Source organism: Thermobia domestica, chromosome 5, assembly GCF_964235325.1.
Source record: "Thermobia domestica chromosome 5, izTheDome1.hap1.1, whole genome shotgun sequence".
Classification (NCBI taxonomy): domain Eukaryota; kingdom Metazoa; phylum Arthropoda; class Insecta; order Zygentoma; family Lepismatidae; genus Thermobia; species Thermobia domestica.
The window spans coordinates 126,999,266-127,017,818 of record NC_137458.1 but is presented as its reverse complement, the minus strand read 5'-3'; the positions used below and the strand labels follow the sequence as shown (position 1 = coordinate 127,017,818).

Below are 18,553 nucleotides of genomic sequence, written 5' to 3'. Positions count from 1 at the left end.
ATGATAAGTATTTAACTTGATTCCACTTATGAATAGCAATACAGGAAATATCGAAAGGAGAGGGTTGATCAGGAGTTTCTGAACTGGATGGTTGGCAATAAACTTTACATAACAGAGAACAACTACATTTACATATAAGTTTTTGCATCATTCAATTCTTGTTGCTAGAAAGTATAAAAACCATAACAGTATCAAAACGTTACGAAGCTACTTCCTCCACCACCATCATAATCATTATCACCATATTATTAAGCAGATCGCCAACAGATGACTGCACGTGAACGTGTGCGACATGGTTGGGACAAGCGCCTCCTTCACTTACTGCGCCAAATAGCACTTACTGTGTGAACACTGAAAATTGCACAACGTAAGTGTTCCTGACTACGTGCAAGTCCACATTTCTAACCTCAATATGGACGTGAAACTAAAACAGAAAGCAAAAGTAGAGTTTTGCATGAAGATCAGTGTATCTGCAGCAGAGAGTTCTGAACTAATAAGACGTAGGTAAGAAAATGTGGGCTGGAGTCAGACAAGGTATTTTCAGTAGGACGCGCGCTTCAAGAAAAGCAGATGACTTGAAGATGACGAAAGGTCAGGTCGATCTTTCACGTACTCAATATCTGAAAATGTACAAACAACTCGGCAGATTGTACATGAGAATCGCTGAAAAACTATTAAAGATTGATACAATCGTGCAGGCAATCATCCGCATGATTTGAACAGGAATCGTGTTGGTATAAAGTTCATGCTCAAGTTTCTTTTCCATGAGCAGAATAATTATCGTACTGAAGTTTGTCACGACCTTCGTAGTGTCCTTTTTGTCAAAAATCATCATTGGGGACGAGAGATGGGTACGATAAAAAAGCACAGTGACAGTCTTCGCACTAGATCTCAGGATCCTCAAAACTAAAGAAGGCTCGCAAAGCCGCAGGCACCAGCAAGAATTTTTTTTCCGATATTCAAGGAACTATGAATCACGAATTCACTCCCGAAGGTCACACCTTGAATGCTGAGTTCTACTGCAATTTTGTCGCCGTCTTGGAGAGGAGATTTAACGAAAGCGACAACAATGTATTCTCTCATTGAGTTCTCACAATGCTTGAGTTTCTCGCTCGCAACAGCATTACCACATTTTTATAGTGCACATTCAACTTGGGGTCAATACCTTGACATCCAACGCTATTGGTTTAATCTATCTTGAACAACAATCTGTTATTTATTTATTCTACTAACTTAACTTTCTACTTGTTTTCATATTGTTTTGCAAATACTAAAAAACCTTAGGCAATAGCTGGAAATCAAATCCAGATTGGAAGCGTATGTAGTATATGAGTGATATTATTCAAGCAATTAATTTGCATTTAAATAGACAAAAGTATATTTTTTAAAACCCAATATTCCTGTTAAATAATTGGGCTTTTCATGTCAACTTAATGATTTTCTTTTTAAGCGTAAATGGAAGGTTAACAGTCCCTCTAAAAAATTTTCTCAAATTACAAACGAGAAAATGGTATATTTTTTCTTTCTTTTGTTAATATGCTTTAATTGAATTTAACACTTAAAGTGTCAATCACTCACTTAAAATAACAGAAAATACTTAAATTAATCCATTAACTGACAGAAGATTATATTATTATGAAGATTGTAACTATTTCTTACCTGTTTTAATAGTGACTTTCAGTTGAGGAAGGACACGCTCTAATTCCAGTTTCCATGCATCTGCATTCATTGTGGATTCTAGAATTTCTTCTGGTTTTTGAGACTCCAGCAAATCCTATAAGCATACAGAGCACAGATATACTGTCTTATTTCTAACAACAATTTTACAAGCTGCTAGAATACCTTTCACGATTTATCTTTTAGTTAGTACTTTACTTTTATAAAAGGGTTACTTTAAAAAAAAAAAAAAAAAAAAAAAAAAAAAAAACTTTTAATATTTCTTTTAAGTATGTATGTTTTCCACCTTAACTAAGTGATTCACTTTTTAACTGTGAATAGATGCTTTTACTGAGTTATCTAGAGATGGTTATTATGGCTACCTTATGCTCCCAAGCAACGTACAGAACAAGGCAGGATCAGATCCAACTCAAACTTCGCCCAGAGGACACATAATAAAAAAGAAGAAAAAATGCTAAATTTTAGCTGCCCATATCCAGAAACACCGGAGATATGCTCCGCAACATAACGCACCACGCGACAATATGATATAAGGTAAACGTCGCAAGATACCCATTTATGCCGAAAACGGAAAGCATGGGCAGCACCAAAATGATATCAAGATATTTGATATGTTACAACACTGACTTGGCAGCCAACTTGAAAACCGCGATCTTGGATATAGCGTAAGGTATTGAAATGAGAAGCGAGATGTGTGATATATCAATGTATGGTAAAATGCAAAAGGAAAACCAATGATGTAACCGCGAAAAAAATATGTGTAATGGTGTGGACGGGACGAAGTGTGGAAGACTCGGGCAAAACAAACGTGTATTCGAAGGACAGAATAATAGGGTAAAACCCCTACGACAATGATACGCGACAAGTAACTGCAACAGTGTCTGTGCATGAAAGTGCATCCGCCTTGACAAATTATGCCTTTCGAGGATATTGGGATTCCGTTTGGGACAGTGAAAACCACAGTTACAACCCGCGATACGAGCGCTCGTTTGGAGACAATATAAACTACAAAAGACTATATCTTATGGAACAGTAATTCGGCAACTCGCTCCAGAGTGTAGAAGATATCATCTTGGATTGGTGATCAAAAGCACGAGCTATCTGGGATTGAAGCCCGCTCCTGGACAACGTTTTGTATGTTTCTTGTTGAATTTTCTTGCTGTTTCGTGTAAACAAGGTACATTTCGGCCCACATATTTTTAAACAACACTATCTGAAGCAAAGTGTGTACGAATGAGAAAGCCCAGCCATGTTCTAGCTTACATTTCTTTACGAATATTTCTTTTTCTTTGCGCGGTTTGCTACACTGTTTCGCGACAGTCCCAAACAGTCAGAATATCAGGGAAAGGCAGCGTTCTGCATTGACTCGATGAATTCCATGAGTTGTTGCAGTCTCGCACTAGAAGGCTAGTTTACCACACAATGAGACGACTCGAATTGTGTCTACTGGTTTCACTTGCACATATGGAACGAAGTGATCGTGACAGCAGGGGCCGGCCAGTGAGAAGTGATAGTGTGTTTGTGGCATACACAAGCCAAAACGCGTAATATTCTATGTAGTGAATGTGTCCGTAGTATCGTTCATCTACAAACACCAATGTAGAGCTGCAATGGCGAACCCTCTCAATCTCGTGTTACTGATGCAAAGTGTACTTCCAAAACAAGTGTACGTCCAATCGACAGAACCGACAGTGGACGGACGACAAGCAACTGAACACATGCTGGAGATTTTGAACAACCACGATGTAACAAAAGTGAATGTGGATGAAACTCTCGAAACCAGTAGACACAATTCGAGTCCTTTCATTTTGTGGTAAAAATAGCCTTCTAGTGGGAGACTGCAACAACTCATGGAACTCATCGAGTCAATGCAAAACGCTGAATTTACCTGATATTGTGACAGTTTGGGACCGTCGCGAAATAGTGCAGCAAACCGCGCAAAGGAAAAGAAATATTCGTAAAGAAATGTAAGCTAGAACATGGCTGGGCTTTCTCATTCGTACACACTTCGCTTTAGATAGTGATGATTACACAAACGTAGGCCGAAATGTCCTTTGTTTACACGAAACAGCAATAAAATTGAACAAAAAACATACAAAACGTTGTCCAGGAGTGAGCTTCAATCCCAGGTAGGTCGTGCTTTTGATCACCAATCCAAGATGATATTTCCTACACTCCGGAGCGAGCTGCCGAATTGCTGTTCCATAAGAAATAATCCTTTGTACTTTAGGTAGTCGCAAAACGAGTGCTCGTATCGCGGGTTGTAATTGTGGTTTCCACTGTTCCAAACCGAATCCCAATATCCTCGAACAGCATAATCTGTCAAGGCGGATGCACTTTCATGCACAGACACTGTTGCAGTTACTTGTAGCGTACCAAGTCGTGGGGTCTTGCCCTATTATTCTGTCCTTCGAATACACGTTTGTTTTGCCCGAGTCTTCCACGCTTTGTCCCGTCCACACCATTACACATATTTTTTTCGCGGTTACATCATTGGTTTTCCTTTTGCATTTTACCATACATTGATATATCACACATCTCGCTTCTCATTTCAATATCTTACGCTATATCCAAGACCGCGGTTTTCAAGTTGGCTGCCAAGTCAGTGTTGTAGCATATCAAATATCTTGATATCATTTTGGTGCTGCCCATGCTTTCCGTTTTCGGCATAAATGGGTATCTTGCGACGTTTACCTTATATCATATTGTCGCGTGGTGCGTTATGTTGCGGAGCATATCTCCGGTGTTTCTGGATATGGGCAGCTAAAATTTGGCATTTTTTCTTCTTTTCTATAATGTCCTCTGGGCGAAGTTTGAGTTGGATCTGATCCTGCCTTGTTCTGTACGTTGCTTGTCAGTAGATATTATAGAGTCGATCTGTTTTGCGCCCTTAGGTCGAACTATTTTGATGGGTTGTTAACAGCCGTAATCTCAGTTTCATCTTGGTTTCAATTTTTTTCTGGGAAGGGCGGGGGGAGGTCCATAGCGCTTGTGAACTACTTCTAAGTAATCAAAAAATGTGTCATTTTTTCTTTCTTTTTTAAATTTTATTTTTAAACTAGTCGCACGAGCAAGACTAGTTTGTTCCAGTTTTCTTATTGAAATGGTTTTAGAATGTTTTAAAAACAGTCACATCCACTCTTCACCACCAAGCTTAATTGGGTCCAAAGTTGGTGGGTACTTCTTATTGACAACAGTGAATTTAAATGCTAGATCTCTACCCTCTTTCTTAGTGAGTCCATAGTTCATTTTAGCGGTAATTTTAGAAATAAAAGCAAAGATAGGAATGGCGAAACAAGCATTTAGGAGGGAAAAAAAGTCTATTTTGTGGGATCTTGACTAAAGAACTGAGAAAAACTTATAAAATGCAACTGTATGAGTCAGAGACATGGACAAACGATGAAAAACGACAGGAAGCTTTCGAAATGTAGACGTGGAGAAGATTGAGTTGAGTTGATTTTAACTTTAACGTCCCTTTCAGCAGCGAGGCTATATGAGACAGAACCTACTGATTAACGTAGAATCCGAACCACAAGAGCTCCGCCGGGAATCGAACCTGGGTCTCCCACGCCAAAGGTGCGTGCGTGGAGAAGAATGGAGAGAATTAGCTGGATCGTGCAGAAAACGAATGAGAGAGTGTTAGAAATGGTTGGGGAGAAAATAACAATTTTAGATATTATGAAGAGGAAATGAAACTGGTTGGAAGACTGGCTGAAAAGGAACTGTATCATGAGTGACGTGCTAGAGGACATGGTAGCAGGAAGGAGAGGGAGAAAGCGAAGGAGACTACAATTAATGGACGATATCAAAACAGAAAAAAATCGTATGATAAGACAAAGAAGTTAACGGAAGACCGTGGAGCATGGAAGCTTCTCAGCTGCGGCAAGTGACCTGCCAATAATGGCAGAATACCTATGATGATGATGATTTATGTATTCCACTAAATTAATTTCTTCGTCTGCGAATACTCTTTTAACATCATATTGTACTGTATACTCATATTGTTCCATGCCAGAGACTTTGAAAAGCATTTGGGTTTCGAACTAATGTTGCAAATTTTACATTATACACCTTGCACATCTCTCTTATTGCCATCTTTTTTATCAGGTGATGCTGTAACTGTTTGAATAGCATTTTTTATTGCTTCAGGATCTACAGGATTACTTTTTCCCCATTTTACTTCATGGCTTTTTTTCTGTAACAAAGGGAAATAAATAAATGTAATATTATGTTCCTATAACCAGTAATCAGTGGTACACGACGTTATTGTACAGGAAGGTGCATTTTTGAAATCAACGCTTTTTTCCAACTCCAGGAAATTGACTGTAAAATAGTTAATGCTGTTTCCTGGTGAACAAAGCTTAAATTAGTGTAGCTGTTATTCCAGAGGTAGCAATACATGTAAAGAAACCATTAGGTGATCACATCAAAACCTTACTTGATAAACGTCCAAAATTAAAAATAAAAAAAACTAAAGTTTTATATGTTATTCTTTTTTACAGGATATTATTCCGTATTTTAAGAAACATGGAAGGATTGGGTAAAATGGATTAACGTAGCTGTTGACTTAAAAACCATCTGTGGCAACCAGCTGTTGACACATCCAATACCAAATAGCCACGTGGTGTTTAAGATTAGGATTAGGAATTAGATTTCTGGGCTTTCGGCATCTATGGCTATGCTTGCTCGTCACGTATTGAGGGATGACGTCCCTCGGCGATCACACTATCGGAGGAAAGGGAAGGAAGGAAGTGACCTGGGAGCTTTATATGAGGTACCATCCCGGCATTTGCCTGGTGTGAATAAGGAAAACCCACGAAACTCTTACTCAGAATGGCTGGCCTGAAAAGCTTTTACACTTTTTCGACCGAGTGTCCCTACCGGGGTCGAACCAGGGATCACTCGCACCAAAGGCGAGAGCGTCAGCGACTACGTTACGCGGGGGCATCACGTGCTTCCCAGTTAACAATCCAGGCTTATCTTTAACAGCAAATCCTTCCTTGTCTCTTCAAATTTCGATAATGTTTCCCGACGAAGATCGAAATCAAATTATTATTTGAAAGTAATAATATAAACCATTTAAAAATTAAGATATTACCATCACTGCATTATTATCATGATTTTTTAAGTGACAGAGAACACTACACATCAATAAAAAGGGGCTCAGTAATTAATTTCAGTTCAAAAATGAATGCTAAATCAGACTTTTCCTACAAATATTTACATTAAAAGGCTAATGGAAATGTTTAGAAATACAAATGAAGAATTTCAGTAAAATAATTAGTGGTAGGTAAAACTGGAAAGAAACTCCAGTTAAATTTTAGGAAGTATCTTAAGTGCAGAATGAATATTCCGATAGAGACCGTTAATTGTTTCAGTAATTCTATATGTACAATGTCAACAGAATAGCAGCTAAATCATCAAATAAAGCAGTATGGGAAATATTCAGTAAAGCGGTGCTCAATGTTTTCGAATCTATATATTCAGTAATGTTATTCATATCATGTCAACCATGGCATTTTACTTAGCTTTCCGGCATTTATTAATCTAAGTGTAATTACTTAAATATACACCAGGCTTCACAATTCATATACACCAGGCTTGACACAATTTCATGCAATTTCTTTGCAGTATCATACAAAACGCACGAGCATGACATTTTGTAGATTGTCATTCAAACTTCATAGATTGATAGCAAACTGACTTTTCGCTCCAAATTTAGCACTTTTATCACTACATCGCCAAAACTTACGTACTTTACAACAAGAGATTATTTTGTACATTCCATAATTTATATCAGACTGATGTTCAAAAATTAACTCCAATTCACTATAGAAAAATAACAGGCCGTTTTTGAAACGTCTAACTCTTAAAAAGGAAACAGAGGGGACGGATGAGAAACTTTTTGCCGGAAATAATTTTCCCCTAGATCTCGGCTGTAATAAGGTGATAACCCACATATCACAAAAATTTTAGTTCTATGAATGAACAAGATGACAAGCCTCTTCTACGTCTGTTCAAGGTGAAAGATTTTTGATTTTCATATATAGATGGCAGGGAAGGGCATGGTGACATGCCACTTTGGCGAATTTTACGCACGTATAAGGTGACAACCTGTAGTTCATTCACAGAACTAAAATTTTTCTGATAGGTTGGTTATCATCTTCTACATCCGACGTCTTTTAGCATTTTCAATAACCGTATTGAAGTTCACGCATAACTCATAAGAATAATGTTACTGAAATAATCACATATTAGTGTTGTTATATACCTTCCTTCCTGTTTCGAGAGCGTGAAGATCATTTATATGCAGCAAATTCTCTTCTTCTTCGTCTGAAGAGGCAGCAAACATCTCTTCTTCCACCTTTTCCAACACAAGTTCTGCTTCGTCTTCTTCTGGCTTTTCCACTTCATCAACCTCCTGTGGTGGAACGGGTCTAGGGACGAAAAATAAATTATTTTAAAACTCCTGCCTTGGACATGTCCACAGTATACATAATATACATAATGCAACTGTATCAATATTTAGTATTAGGTTCAATGTTTTCTAATCATAATGGAGAAATTTACAAAAGTTTTTCTGTTATATATAACTTTGTGCACGTTTCTATTTACTCACAGGTGCATTAAAATAGAAATCACCCACTTCAATGGTTTCATGGTCATTGATCATTGTGCCATTGGATCTTTCATATTCTATGGAGTTATATTAATAAGCACCTTAGTAAACAACTATTGCCAACCCTGCACTTATTAACGAAATTGCACACTGTGTTTATACTTAAAGATACATGAAGATATTTCATATATAACATGAAATTAACTATTCAACTTGTGCTCTTATACTTCATTACGTGTTTTCATTATAAATTATAGCTTTTTGTACACAGGAAAATTATTTGTAGCCTCTTCGTATAACTATTATTATGGTCAAACTAATATTATGCTTCACGCACAACCCCGTGTGGATTTACTTTCCTTTTCCGTCGCCTCTAGAGCATATACGAAGTGTCTGTTGTGAGAAAAACACAATTGAAGGGGTAATTTGGATAAGGGCGTATCGACCTATTTCCGGTAAAATGAGATATACATATTGTCTGCAAGTTTGAGCATGTCCGTATGTGTCTAGGTGGTGTTAAGGTAATATCTCTACTCCGTAGCGATCGCCTGTTTCCAAAAATGTTGTGTGAATATGTTGGTTAAGTGGATAAGGGTGTTTGTTTTTGTGCTCTCCTGAAAAATTGAAAAATTGCTAGTTACGCCCTTATCCAAATTTACCCAATTTATCTGCATCTTGCACGTTGCACTTTAAGCTTATAAGCTTTTTAAATTAAAACCTTCATTTTCATTTACCTTGTTATTGCAGAGGTCCCTTAAAATGGCAATGGAACACTCAAGTAAAGATAAAAGTCATATATTTGACAATTAGAATAGAAAGATAAAATCAGTAATAATTACAGGATTAATATTCGAATATTGGGAAAATAACTCAGGAATGTACAAGTAATTTGTTGCGTCGTAATGACAGGGGATCATAGATTATTGACTGCAGACTTCAAGAGGGAAAAAAGTAGCATAGTACCAAACAAAAATGGATAATACAAGATCAGAGACGAGTTCATAGAAAATATAAGTTAGAAAAAAAAAACTAAATCGGTAAAGAGAAGGTGGAATACATTTAAGAAAACATTAAGATTAGAGGTGGAAGAAACGTGAAAGAAAGAAAAGAAAACGAAATTAGGTGGTACAATGAAAGAAATCGACAGGTAATGAAAGATAAAAACAAAAACAAGACCTGAAAAATATAACTTAGGCCCCTTTCAGACTATGCGGCTTTTGCCGCGTGCCGCAAACGGCACGGCGCCATGATTATTTGATTACCATATGAGGCTTTTCAGATTATCCGGTCACGGTGTTTCGCCGCATGCGGCCACCGTAAACATCACCGCGCCCTTCAAGACAGCACGCGAAGTGCCGTACACGGCGTGTTGATTACTATTGTCGTTTATGCTTCACTGCAGACTAGACGGCGTGCGTCTGACAAAATTCTATACTTTAATCTTATAATATTGATACTTTGGAGAATGTGATTTAGATCCTGTTTTTTTAAAATTAAATTTGATATTGTATTACTTGGGATATATATTTTCAAAACCAGTTACAACTGGATACAAATGTGTAAATATGAACATCAAACATTTTCGAAACGTAAAATTTCCAACTATACGTAAGAGCTACGGCAAGTCTTTCAGCCAGTGAAATGGCATGTCTTAAGTGGGTATTTTGCCTTAAAATTTGTCCTTTTATTTTCTCTAAAACTCATCAAAGGTTGCTATCGACATACGAAAATAATTTTAAAATTTCGTTTCATCACTTCTTAAGTCACTAAATAATAGCACAAACGCACCAGCTACAGATCTTTGAAAATGAAATGAAATCTTTGAGTTTTACGTCCCACGGTTATGCCGGTTAGGCTAAAGGAGACGGTGATTATGAGAAATGAGTGAAATGGTGGAATGAAGAAAGTGGGAGGAAACGGGAGAACCCCGAGAAAACACACGCACACGGTGTTTGTCCACCACAAAGTTCACTTGGCGAGAGCAGGGTTTGAACCCGGGACTCCATGCACCAGAGGTGAACGCTCTACCACTGAGCCACCGCGGCCCCTACAGGTCTTTGAATATTCAAGAAATGAACCCATTTTCTTCCTCTGTGCCTTCGTCTTTTAGATTTTAAATAGAACCAGTACAAATATAATAACTTATCTCGATCATCCATACTGCCTCTATCGTAAAAACGACAAATCAGTTTGACTGAAAAGAAAAAGCTGTTGATATGTTCAGGATAAAAGCCGTATGTTTCACGGCACGATCTTTGTACACACGGCGCGGCGCCGTTCACAGAACGGCGTGTGGTGTGAAAGAGGCCTTACAAACACAATCCCGAGTACTGGCGACAATAAAAGCAATGAAAAAGGAATGTAAGGCAGTAGTAAAAAAAAGACACGGAAAGGAGTAGCCTGAATTCAGTACAAACCTGGAAAGAGATATTGAAGGAAACAAGAAAATACTATATGGTTTTTGGGCAGTCTAAGAAGACCATGGGAGCATATACCAGTGTATCAACATTCCAAGCCATAGGTCAACTCCGTTATGAATAAAGATATGAAAAAATGGAAAGTTCCTGGAAATAGGTAGTTTTTAATCTAAAAAGGGTGGATTATTTCCCAATCATACCATTTGTTTGGACTCCAAGTTGGTACGGAGTCCTATGTTAAATGTACCGTAACGTTTCCAGTTCAGCAGAGTATGCAAAAATGACATGAGTAATGTGCACATTGTTGTGTGACGGAGCCCAAGAACACCTCAAAACTTTTTCCCAACAATACTGTATAGTTAGTATGGTTAGGGCCCAAGGAAACATCCTGCTGAACTGGCAACTTTGCTTTTACATTCAACATGCGGAGCTTTATCAGTGTGGCAGGTAAATGGCTGGTGTGAATAATAATCTATATTATAAAACTGAAAAGTGACTATGTTTGTGACTCTCAATCTCTTGAACAACCTGATCGATCTCGATCAAATTTTTTTGACGTGGATGCGGTTCTGGCCTGGGAGTGTTTTAAGCTATTTACTTTGACGGTAGAACTTAGGAGTAGGGGAGGGGGGATTATAACACAATAAATAAAACTCAATAACTCTTGAACCAAACGACCAATCTCGATCAAATTGTCAACATAGATGAGGTTCGTGCCTGGGATGGATTTTACCATTTCACTTTGACGGAACAACGTAGGAGAGGGGGAGGAGGAGGAGATTTACAAAAATCAATAAATATAAAAATAAAAGTGAACATTTTCGTAAGTTGATAAGTCTTGAACACAAATCGATCTCAATCAAATTTTCAACATAGATGAAGTTCGAACCTGGGAAGTTTTTTTATTATTTCATTTTGACAGTAGATCTTAGGGGAGGGGGAGGGGAGATGTTTGAAAATGAATAAAACTTAATAATTCTTGACCCACCTGACCTATCTCGATCAAACTTTCAACATAGATAAGGCTCGGATCTGGGATTTATTTTTTTAATTTTACTTTAAGGGCACAATGTATGGGAGGGGGAGGGAGGACATATATGTAAAAAAGTGAAAATAAAAGTGATTGTCTTTGTGACTTCATCACGTTTAAACCACCCGACCAATCTTAATCAAATGATTAACATAGATGAGTTTCGGACCTGGGGTGGTTTTTATCATATCACTTTGACGGTAAAGCCTAGGGGAAGCGAAGGGGAGGGGAGAGATACATAAAAATAAATAAAACTTAATAATGAAAATGAATAAAACTTAATTCTTGAACAACCCGACGATCTCGATCAAATTTTCAACATAGATGAGATTCGGTCATGGAGTTTTTTTTAAATATATATATATATATATTTACTTTGACGGTGGAAACTAGGGGATGGGGAGGGGGAGGGAAGATTAATATATAAAAATAAATAAAACTTAACTCTTGAATCACCCAACCCATCTCGATTAAATTTTCAACATAGATGAGGTTCGGGCCCGAGATTTTATTTATCTATTCAGTTTGACGATAGAACTTAGGAGAAGGGTAGGAGTTAAAAAATAAAACTTGGTAACTCTTGAACCAAAAGTTCAATCTCGATTAAACTTTTAAAATAGATGAGGTTCAGGCCTGAGATATTTTTCATCATTTCACTTTGACGGTAGAGCTTAGAGGAGGGAGATGGGAGGGGAGATATATAAAAAATAAATAAAACTTAATAACTGTTAAACCATCGGACCGATCTCGATCAAATTTTTAACCTAGATGAAGTTCGAATCTGAGATAGTTTTTGTCATATCATTTTACGGTGTAACTTAGGGAAGGGGAGAGACATTTGAAAATGACTTACATTAGTGTCGAATCTATAGTTTTTGGGGTCGCTGAGATGAACAGTGACACTTCTGATGCCGTTTAATTCCAAAATCAGCCCCGTAACTTGGGGAAGGGGAAGATATATAAAAATGATCGAAAAAAACTATATGAGTGTCGAATTCATAGTTTTTGGGGTCGTTGAGATTAACAATGATACTTCCGATGCCGTTCCCCGCAACATGGGGAGGGGAGAGGAATATATAAAAATCGTCGAAAATGACCAATATCAAAGAGCGCTTTAGTAATAGTAAAAAGTGCCTAACTAATGGAACATATCACTTTTTATCTTAATTTAACGGAGCGAAGCGAGTAATTGATGCTAGTAATAATAATAATAATAAAAAAATAGATTGAAAACCATAAAAAAATCTTGCAACGTGTCCTACCTCTCTGTAGAATTTACAACAGATTCCGAAATAGACGTTTTTCTGCAGTCGACCGCGTGAAGAGACACGATTTAGTCGTTATATAGGTACTCATCTCAAGTGGAATTAACAGACTAATAGTAACATACATATTAATGCCTGAACGCTAATATAATGCAGGTTTCATAATGATAAAAGCAATAAAAAAATATTTTTACTACTAGCTGTATTTTGCAGCCCTGGACAGCTGCACATATTGCACATGCCTAAATACGACTCTACAGCAATACTTACTTATGCCATGTGAAGTTGGTTGACCTGAGTGCTGCATCGGCTAATCGATCAAGAACATACACAACATGTTCTCCGAAACCCTGCTTTAACTTGCTTGGTGGAAAATCCACAGAAACACCCTGAAATAAAAATCCACAATTTTTAATAATATAACAAGCTATAAACTTTAAATACACTTTCGTAAAGAAATTCTAACATTACTCTTTCTAAATTTGTTTTCCCTAAATTTAATTATATTACGAACTGTAATAAGTAACTATCAAAGACTCAATGTTACATGAGAAACAAGCAAAAAGTCTAATACTCACAGCAAAAATAGCAGTTTTCTTATACATGTAAGAGGCGCTTTCGGAAGAACCTTCTTCCATCATCAGCTTGCTTAAAATTCGAAAAGGATTTAAAACATGAAGGAAAAAAAAAATGATTAAAAGGATTAAGAAATGTAAAACACAAATCTCTTGTCAAAAATTAAACATATGGGAATAGGCACTTACTGTCATTGTACACTGCAGTTCACTTTTTTCTTTTCTTGCTTTCCAAATGGCGAAAGTATGTAGCGAAAAGATTACTCCAAACCATATTAATTTTTCTCATATTTAAATTAAGTATGGGTTTCTCTTTATGGATGTAATACGATTCTTTGATTTTTCGTTTCGTTGCTGTTTTCGTTTTCTCAATTAAACATGACTCTGCGATGTTATGGTTATAATCTCTAAGATGTGTTGCTAAACCAGACAGCTATTGCGGGCTCCGAGACTTCGAAGTACGAACATATTCAGTTATTCTAATACAAACATTCCTCTTTGTTTGACTTATGTACACTTTATCACACTGACATTTCACCCGATAGACGCCACTGCTTTGTAAAGGGTTAGTAAAAAATGCCTTAAAATTTGTTATGTATTTGTCTATGGATTTAGGAGGAACTTCTGAAATTTTGATGTTGTGTCTTTGCAGAATCTTTTTAATTTTTGCCAAGAAATGTGGAATCAGAGGAACACCAATCCATTTGTCAGTGACGGCATCTGTTCTTGGTTGATGGTGGGTGCTGACAATTCCCTGTTGTACCTGTTTGTACCATTTTAATAATAAAGATTTTTTGGAAACCATTTTTCTGTCCAATTTCTAATAAATATTGGAATTCCTTATTGAAATCATCAGGGAGGTCTGAAAGTAAAAGAGCTCTCCTAAAAACACATCACAAAATATGGAGAGCTCTCCTTTTACTTTCAGACTTCCCTCAAGATCTCAATAAGGAAATCCAATATTTATTAGAAATGGTTTAAAAGATATTTATTATTAAAATGGCACAAATAGGTACAACAGGGGATCTTCAGCACCCACAATCAACCAACAACATATGCCGTCACTGACAAATGGATTGGTGTTCCTCTTGTTCCACATTTCTTGGCAAAAATTACGAAGATTCTACAAAGACACAACATCTTAAGTCAACATTTAAAAAGATAATAAATGCTACGTTGCTAAATATCCATAAGGAAAGTGAGAAAAACGACAGAACCTGAAATTAGGAAACTGTTCTCTACAGATAGAAATAACTACTAACTCTTGAAAGATAGAAATTAATATGTTAGTAAGAAATTTTCCCTGCAGTAACAGGCAATTGCTGATATATATTAATTTCCAGTTTTGTTATAATCCTACCAAGCGAAATATTGACACATTTCGACAGTATGATCTTACCGATTGAGATCTTCTCGATAATTTCTACAGAAAGGGAACTTCAAGGGGTCAAAACTCGGAAAAGTCATATATTTCCGGCAACTAATTTATTCTGCTGATAAATCACCTTTAAGACAATGGTAGAAAAAGGATATTAGTAGGGAATTGAAAAAATCTGTAATTTTTGTTTGTAAATTTTAGTAAATATATACTTAATGAACGAGGGCCTCTTCAGATGTTTTACACAATTCAACATTTTAAAAGTACACTGTGCTGTGATTGAAATATACGATACAGCATGGAGTTTGGAAGACATTCTACATAAAAAATGTTTCGTTCAGGAATAACGTCGTGATGCATTACATTTCTAGGCGACTATCACATACATTGTGTTAAAATCGGACAAAGACGCCTCAAAATAAAATACGAAAAATTCAGGCCCGAAAGATTTTCCACTATGGATTTAAATTGGGACATGATTCGCCTCAAATAATTAAAGCAAGGATTTTCATCAGCCTAAGGAAAGTGTATTATAAGGTTTTATTTCGTGGGCACTGAAAAAAAAAAAAAAAGTGTTCCGAACGCATACATCTGTGGAACTCAACATATGTATGATGGATGTAGAAGGAGCTCTCTCATAGCTAAGCGGTCAGCGCACCCGCGTTTAGTGTGGGAGACCTGGCTTCGATTCCTGGGGGAGCAGACGTAGTTTCGATCCCACGTTAAGCTGTAGGTCCACGTCTCATATAGCCTAACTGCTGAAAGGGACGCTAAACTGAAAATCATATCACATTAAATGGGTGTAGGACAGGAGTAAAGAGCGCGTGTGGAATAACAGAAGAATTCACAGTGAGTAGGGCTTCGTCAGGGATAAGAGTATTAGCCCATACTTTTTTGCAGTTGTCACGGACGAGCTTACAAAGGATGTCTAACAGTTAGCACCTTGGAATATGTATTTGCGGACATTGTTTTGATGAGTGAGACTAAGGCAGTATTGCACGGGAAATTAGATTCTGGAGAGAAGTATTGGAGACCAAAACGCTTACAAGTTTAAAAACCAAGACAGACTATCTACATTGTCCATTCAGCAAAAATGTATTCGAAAATATAATACATTGGATGAAGAAGAGGTGCTAATGACGGAGAAATTTAAATACTTGGGATCAATACTACAAGAAAATCCAGTAATAGAAGACGTAAACAGCAGAATTAGCAGCGGGTGAATAAAATGGAGAGAAGCGGCAGGAGTATTGTATGGCCGTAGTGCACCAACATGATTTAAACGAAAAGTTTACAAAACAGTAGTGAGACCGGCTATATTATATGAAGCGGAATGCTAGACGACGAAGAAGAGAGGGGAATGAAGATGCTGCAGTGGATGTGTGGAGTGACGCAGAAGGATATAATTAAGAATGAAGTGATCCGAGGAATAGTAAAGGTGAAATGAGTAGTAGAAACACTGCAAGAAAGTAGATTTAGATGGTTTGGGCATGTAAGAAGATCTTCAGAATACGTAGCTGAACATATGGACGCTATAGAACAGAATGGAAAACGAGCGCGACGATCAAAGTGGGGAGATTGTGTTAAAGAACGATATGATGCAGTGTGATGTCAGTGAATGAGACACAAGATAGAAATAGGCGGATGACCGTGATCCGAAAAGTAGACTGCAGCTAACTTAGGAAGTAAGGGTTTCTTGCGGCAGAAATCCTTGAAGAATAAGGGCCAATGGCAGATGATATCAACATCAAGTTAACAAGTGTTACGTGTACACCGCATGAAGTTTGTACAGCATGACATTTTCTCAATTATTATTAAAACCGGAAGTGGTAGTACATTTCTACCACTTCCGGTTTTAGTGCAGAGATTAGATTGGAGATGGAATATATTTTTGGGACGCTTAATTGATTGCAGAAAACAGCTTCTCACTATTTATTATCGTTTTTACTCTATAGTGATTAACGTTAAAACCGGAAGTGGTTGATTTCTGCCATTTCCGGGTTAAATAGAAGTTTAAAAGAGAAAATGGCATCTATTCTTAGAACGATAAATCAATTCTTAAAAAGAAAGAAAAAAACGCTTCTCGCTATTTCTTATTGTTTTTGCTTATGCAGCTCAATTCAAAACCAGAAGTTGTAGTGGATTTCTATCACTTCCGGTTTTAGTACAAAGGATGGAGATGAAATGTACTCTTGCGACGCTTAATCGATTGCAGAAAACAGCTTTTCGCTATCTATTACCACTTTTGCTTTATAGCGATCCGATCAATGCTAAACCCGGAAATAGTTGATTTCTACCATTTCCGGTGGATAGATCTCCTCCTCAACGAACCCGATTCTTAACTTTTCCCCCTCTACACTCTGGCCATAGTTGATGATGATATATTAAGTAGTCCTTGAGGGTTTTTTTTTCTTTCCGGACGGATAGGGTAAATATATTTGGCATCAAACAATGTGAAAAACGTCTTTCCATTATAACTCTTACAAAAATAATTTGATTTATATGTAAAATAGTGTCTATTTGCTTTAAAACTTTCTAATCATCGCCATTGCTTGAGGCTGAAACCAGTCAACAATAAGGGAATGCTTTTCTCACCTTAAAAGATGTCTTAAAATAAGTTTCGTAAAAACATTCCGGTTTTCATGAAACATGCTTTCTTTACGATTTTCGTATCGAACAATTGATTGCGGTTGACTGATTGACTTATAAATCCTTTGTCAGCAGTGAGGCTTTATAGTACAAGACCTACAGTTTAAAGTGGGATCTGAACAATTGTATTGCGTTCGATGCTTTTCAACGGAATCTCGTGCACCAAAGGCACGGGCGTTAGTTATTATACCAGATAGCGAATGAGAGTTAAGCTTTCTCCCATATGAAGAAAGTGTTTGAGGATAACTTTCAAAAAGAAAGGAAAAAAAAAATCCTTAAACATACCGAGGCTTAAGAATTATTCCCATACTTGAGCTTGAAATGGGTAAAGGTGGTGAAATCCCACACTAAAAATATCTTCTACAGTGCATGATAATACTAGTACAGTGAAACCTCTACTAAGGGATACCTCTATAAAGCGAACACGTCCCATAACGGACATATTTTGTAATCCCCAAACACTGTAATAGGAAAAAAGATATTGGCAAACCTCTCTAAAGCGGACACTCTCTAGTACGGACACTTTCTCTAGAAACAGGTTGGAAAGTGCAGTAAAAGTACACTTTTAGTAATTCATACGTATGTCACCAAGGAAGAACATGTGGGTGTGACAACATTTTGCCTCCTCAACTGTCCGTTCAGCAACCCAGAGGAAGGGTCTCTGTTTCACAACACCCTTATATCCTTTGCTTGCATTCCACTCCCACCCAACCTATTTCAGAAACAAAAGTGATTGACAGTTGCCAACTGTTTGGAATGACATCATTCTAGCTGTCCCGCTGGAATCTCTAACCAAACTGAAGACAAGTTTGGTATTTTTGACCACGGGTATGCATATTGTCTTTTTAAAAAGTCATTGCTGGACTGCAATTAACTCTCAAATTAAAGCAACACACCGAAAACGTAGTAAGTAGCGGTAAGTGCAAAGTGCAAAGAACTATAA

General features: G+C 37.1%; 1 protein-coding gene across 2 annotated transcripts in view; it reads right to left on the bottom strand.

Moving 5' to 3' along the window:
* The window catches only part of IFT57 (intraflagellar transport 57), a 49,424-nt gene that overhangs the window by 14,847 nt on the left and 16,024 nt on the right, over nucleotides 1-18,553 (bottom strand). For both annotated transcript variants that reach the window (XM_081759084.1, XM_081759083.1), the window contains exons 4-6: nucleotides 13,279-13,397; nucleotides 7,949-8,114; nucleotides 1,660-1,774 (exon numbers count right to left, since the gene is read on the bottom strand). In XM_081759084.1, coding sequence (XP_081615210.1) covers nucleotides 1,660-1,774; nucleotides 7,949-8,114; nucleotides 13,279-13,397 — 400 coding nt within the window. The remainder of the gene's footprint in view (nucleotides 1-1,659; nucleotides 1,775-7,948; nucleotides 8,115-13,278; nucleotides 13,398-18,553) is intronic.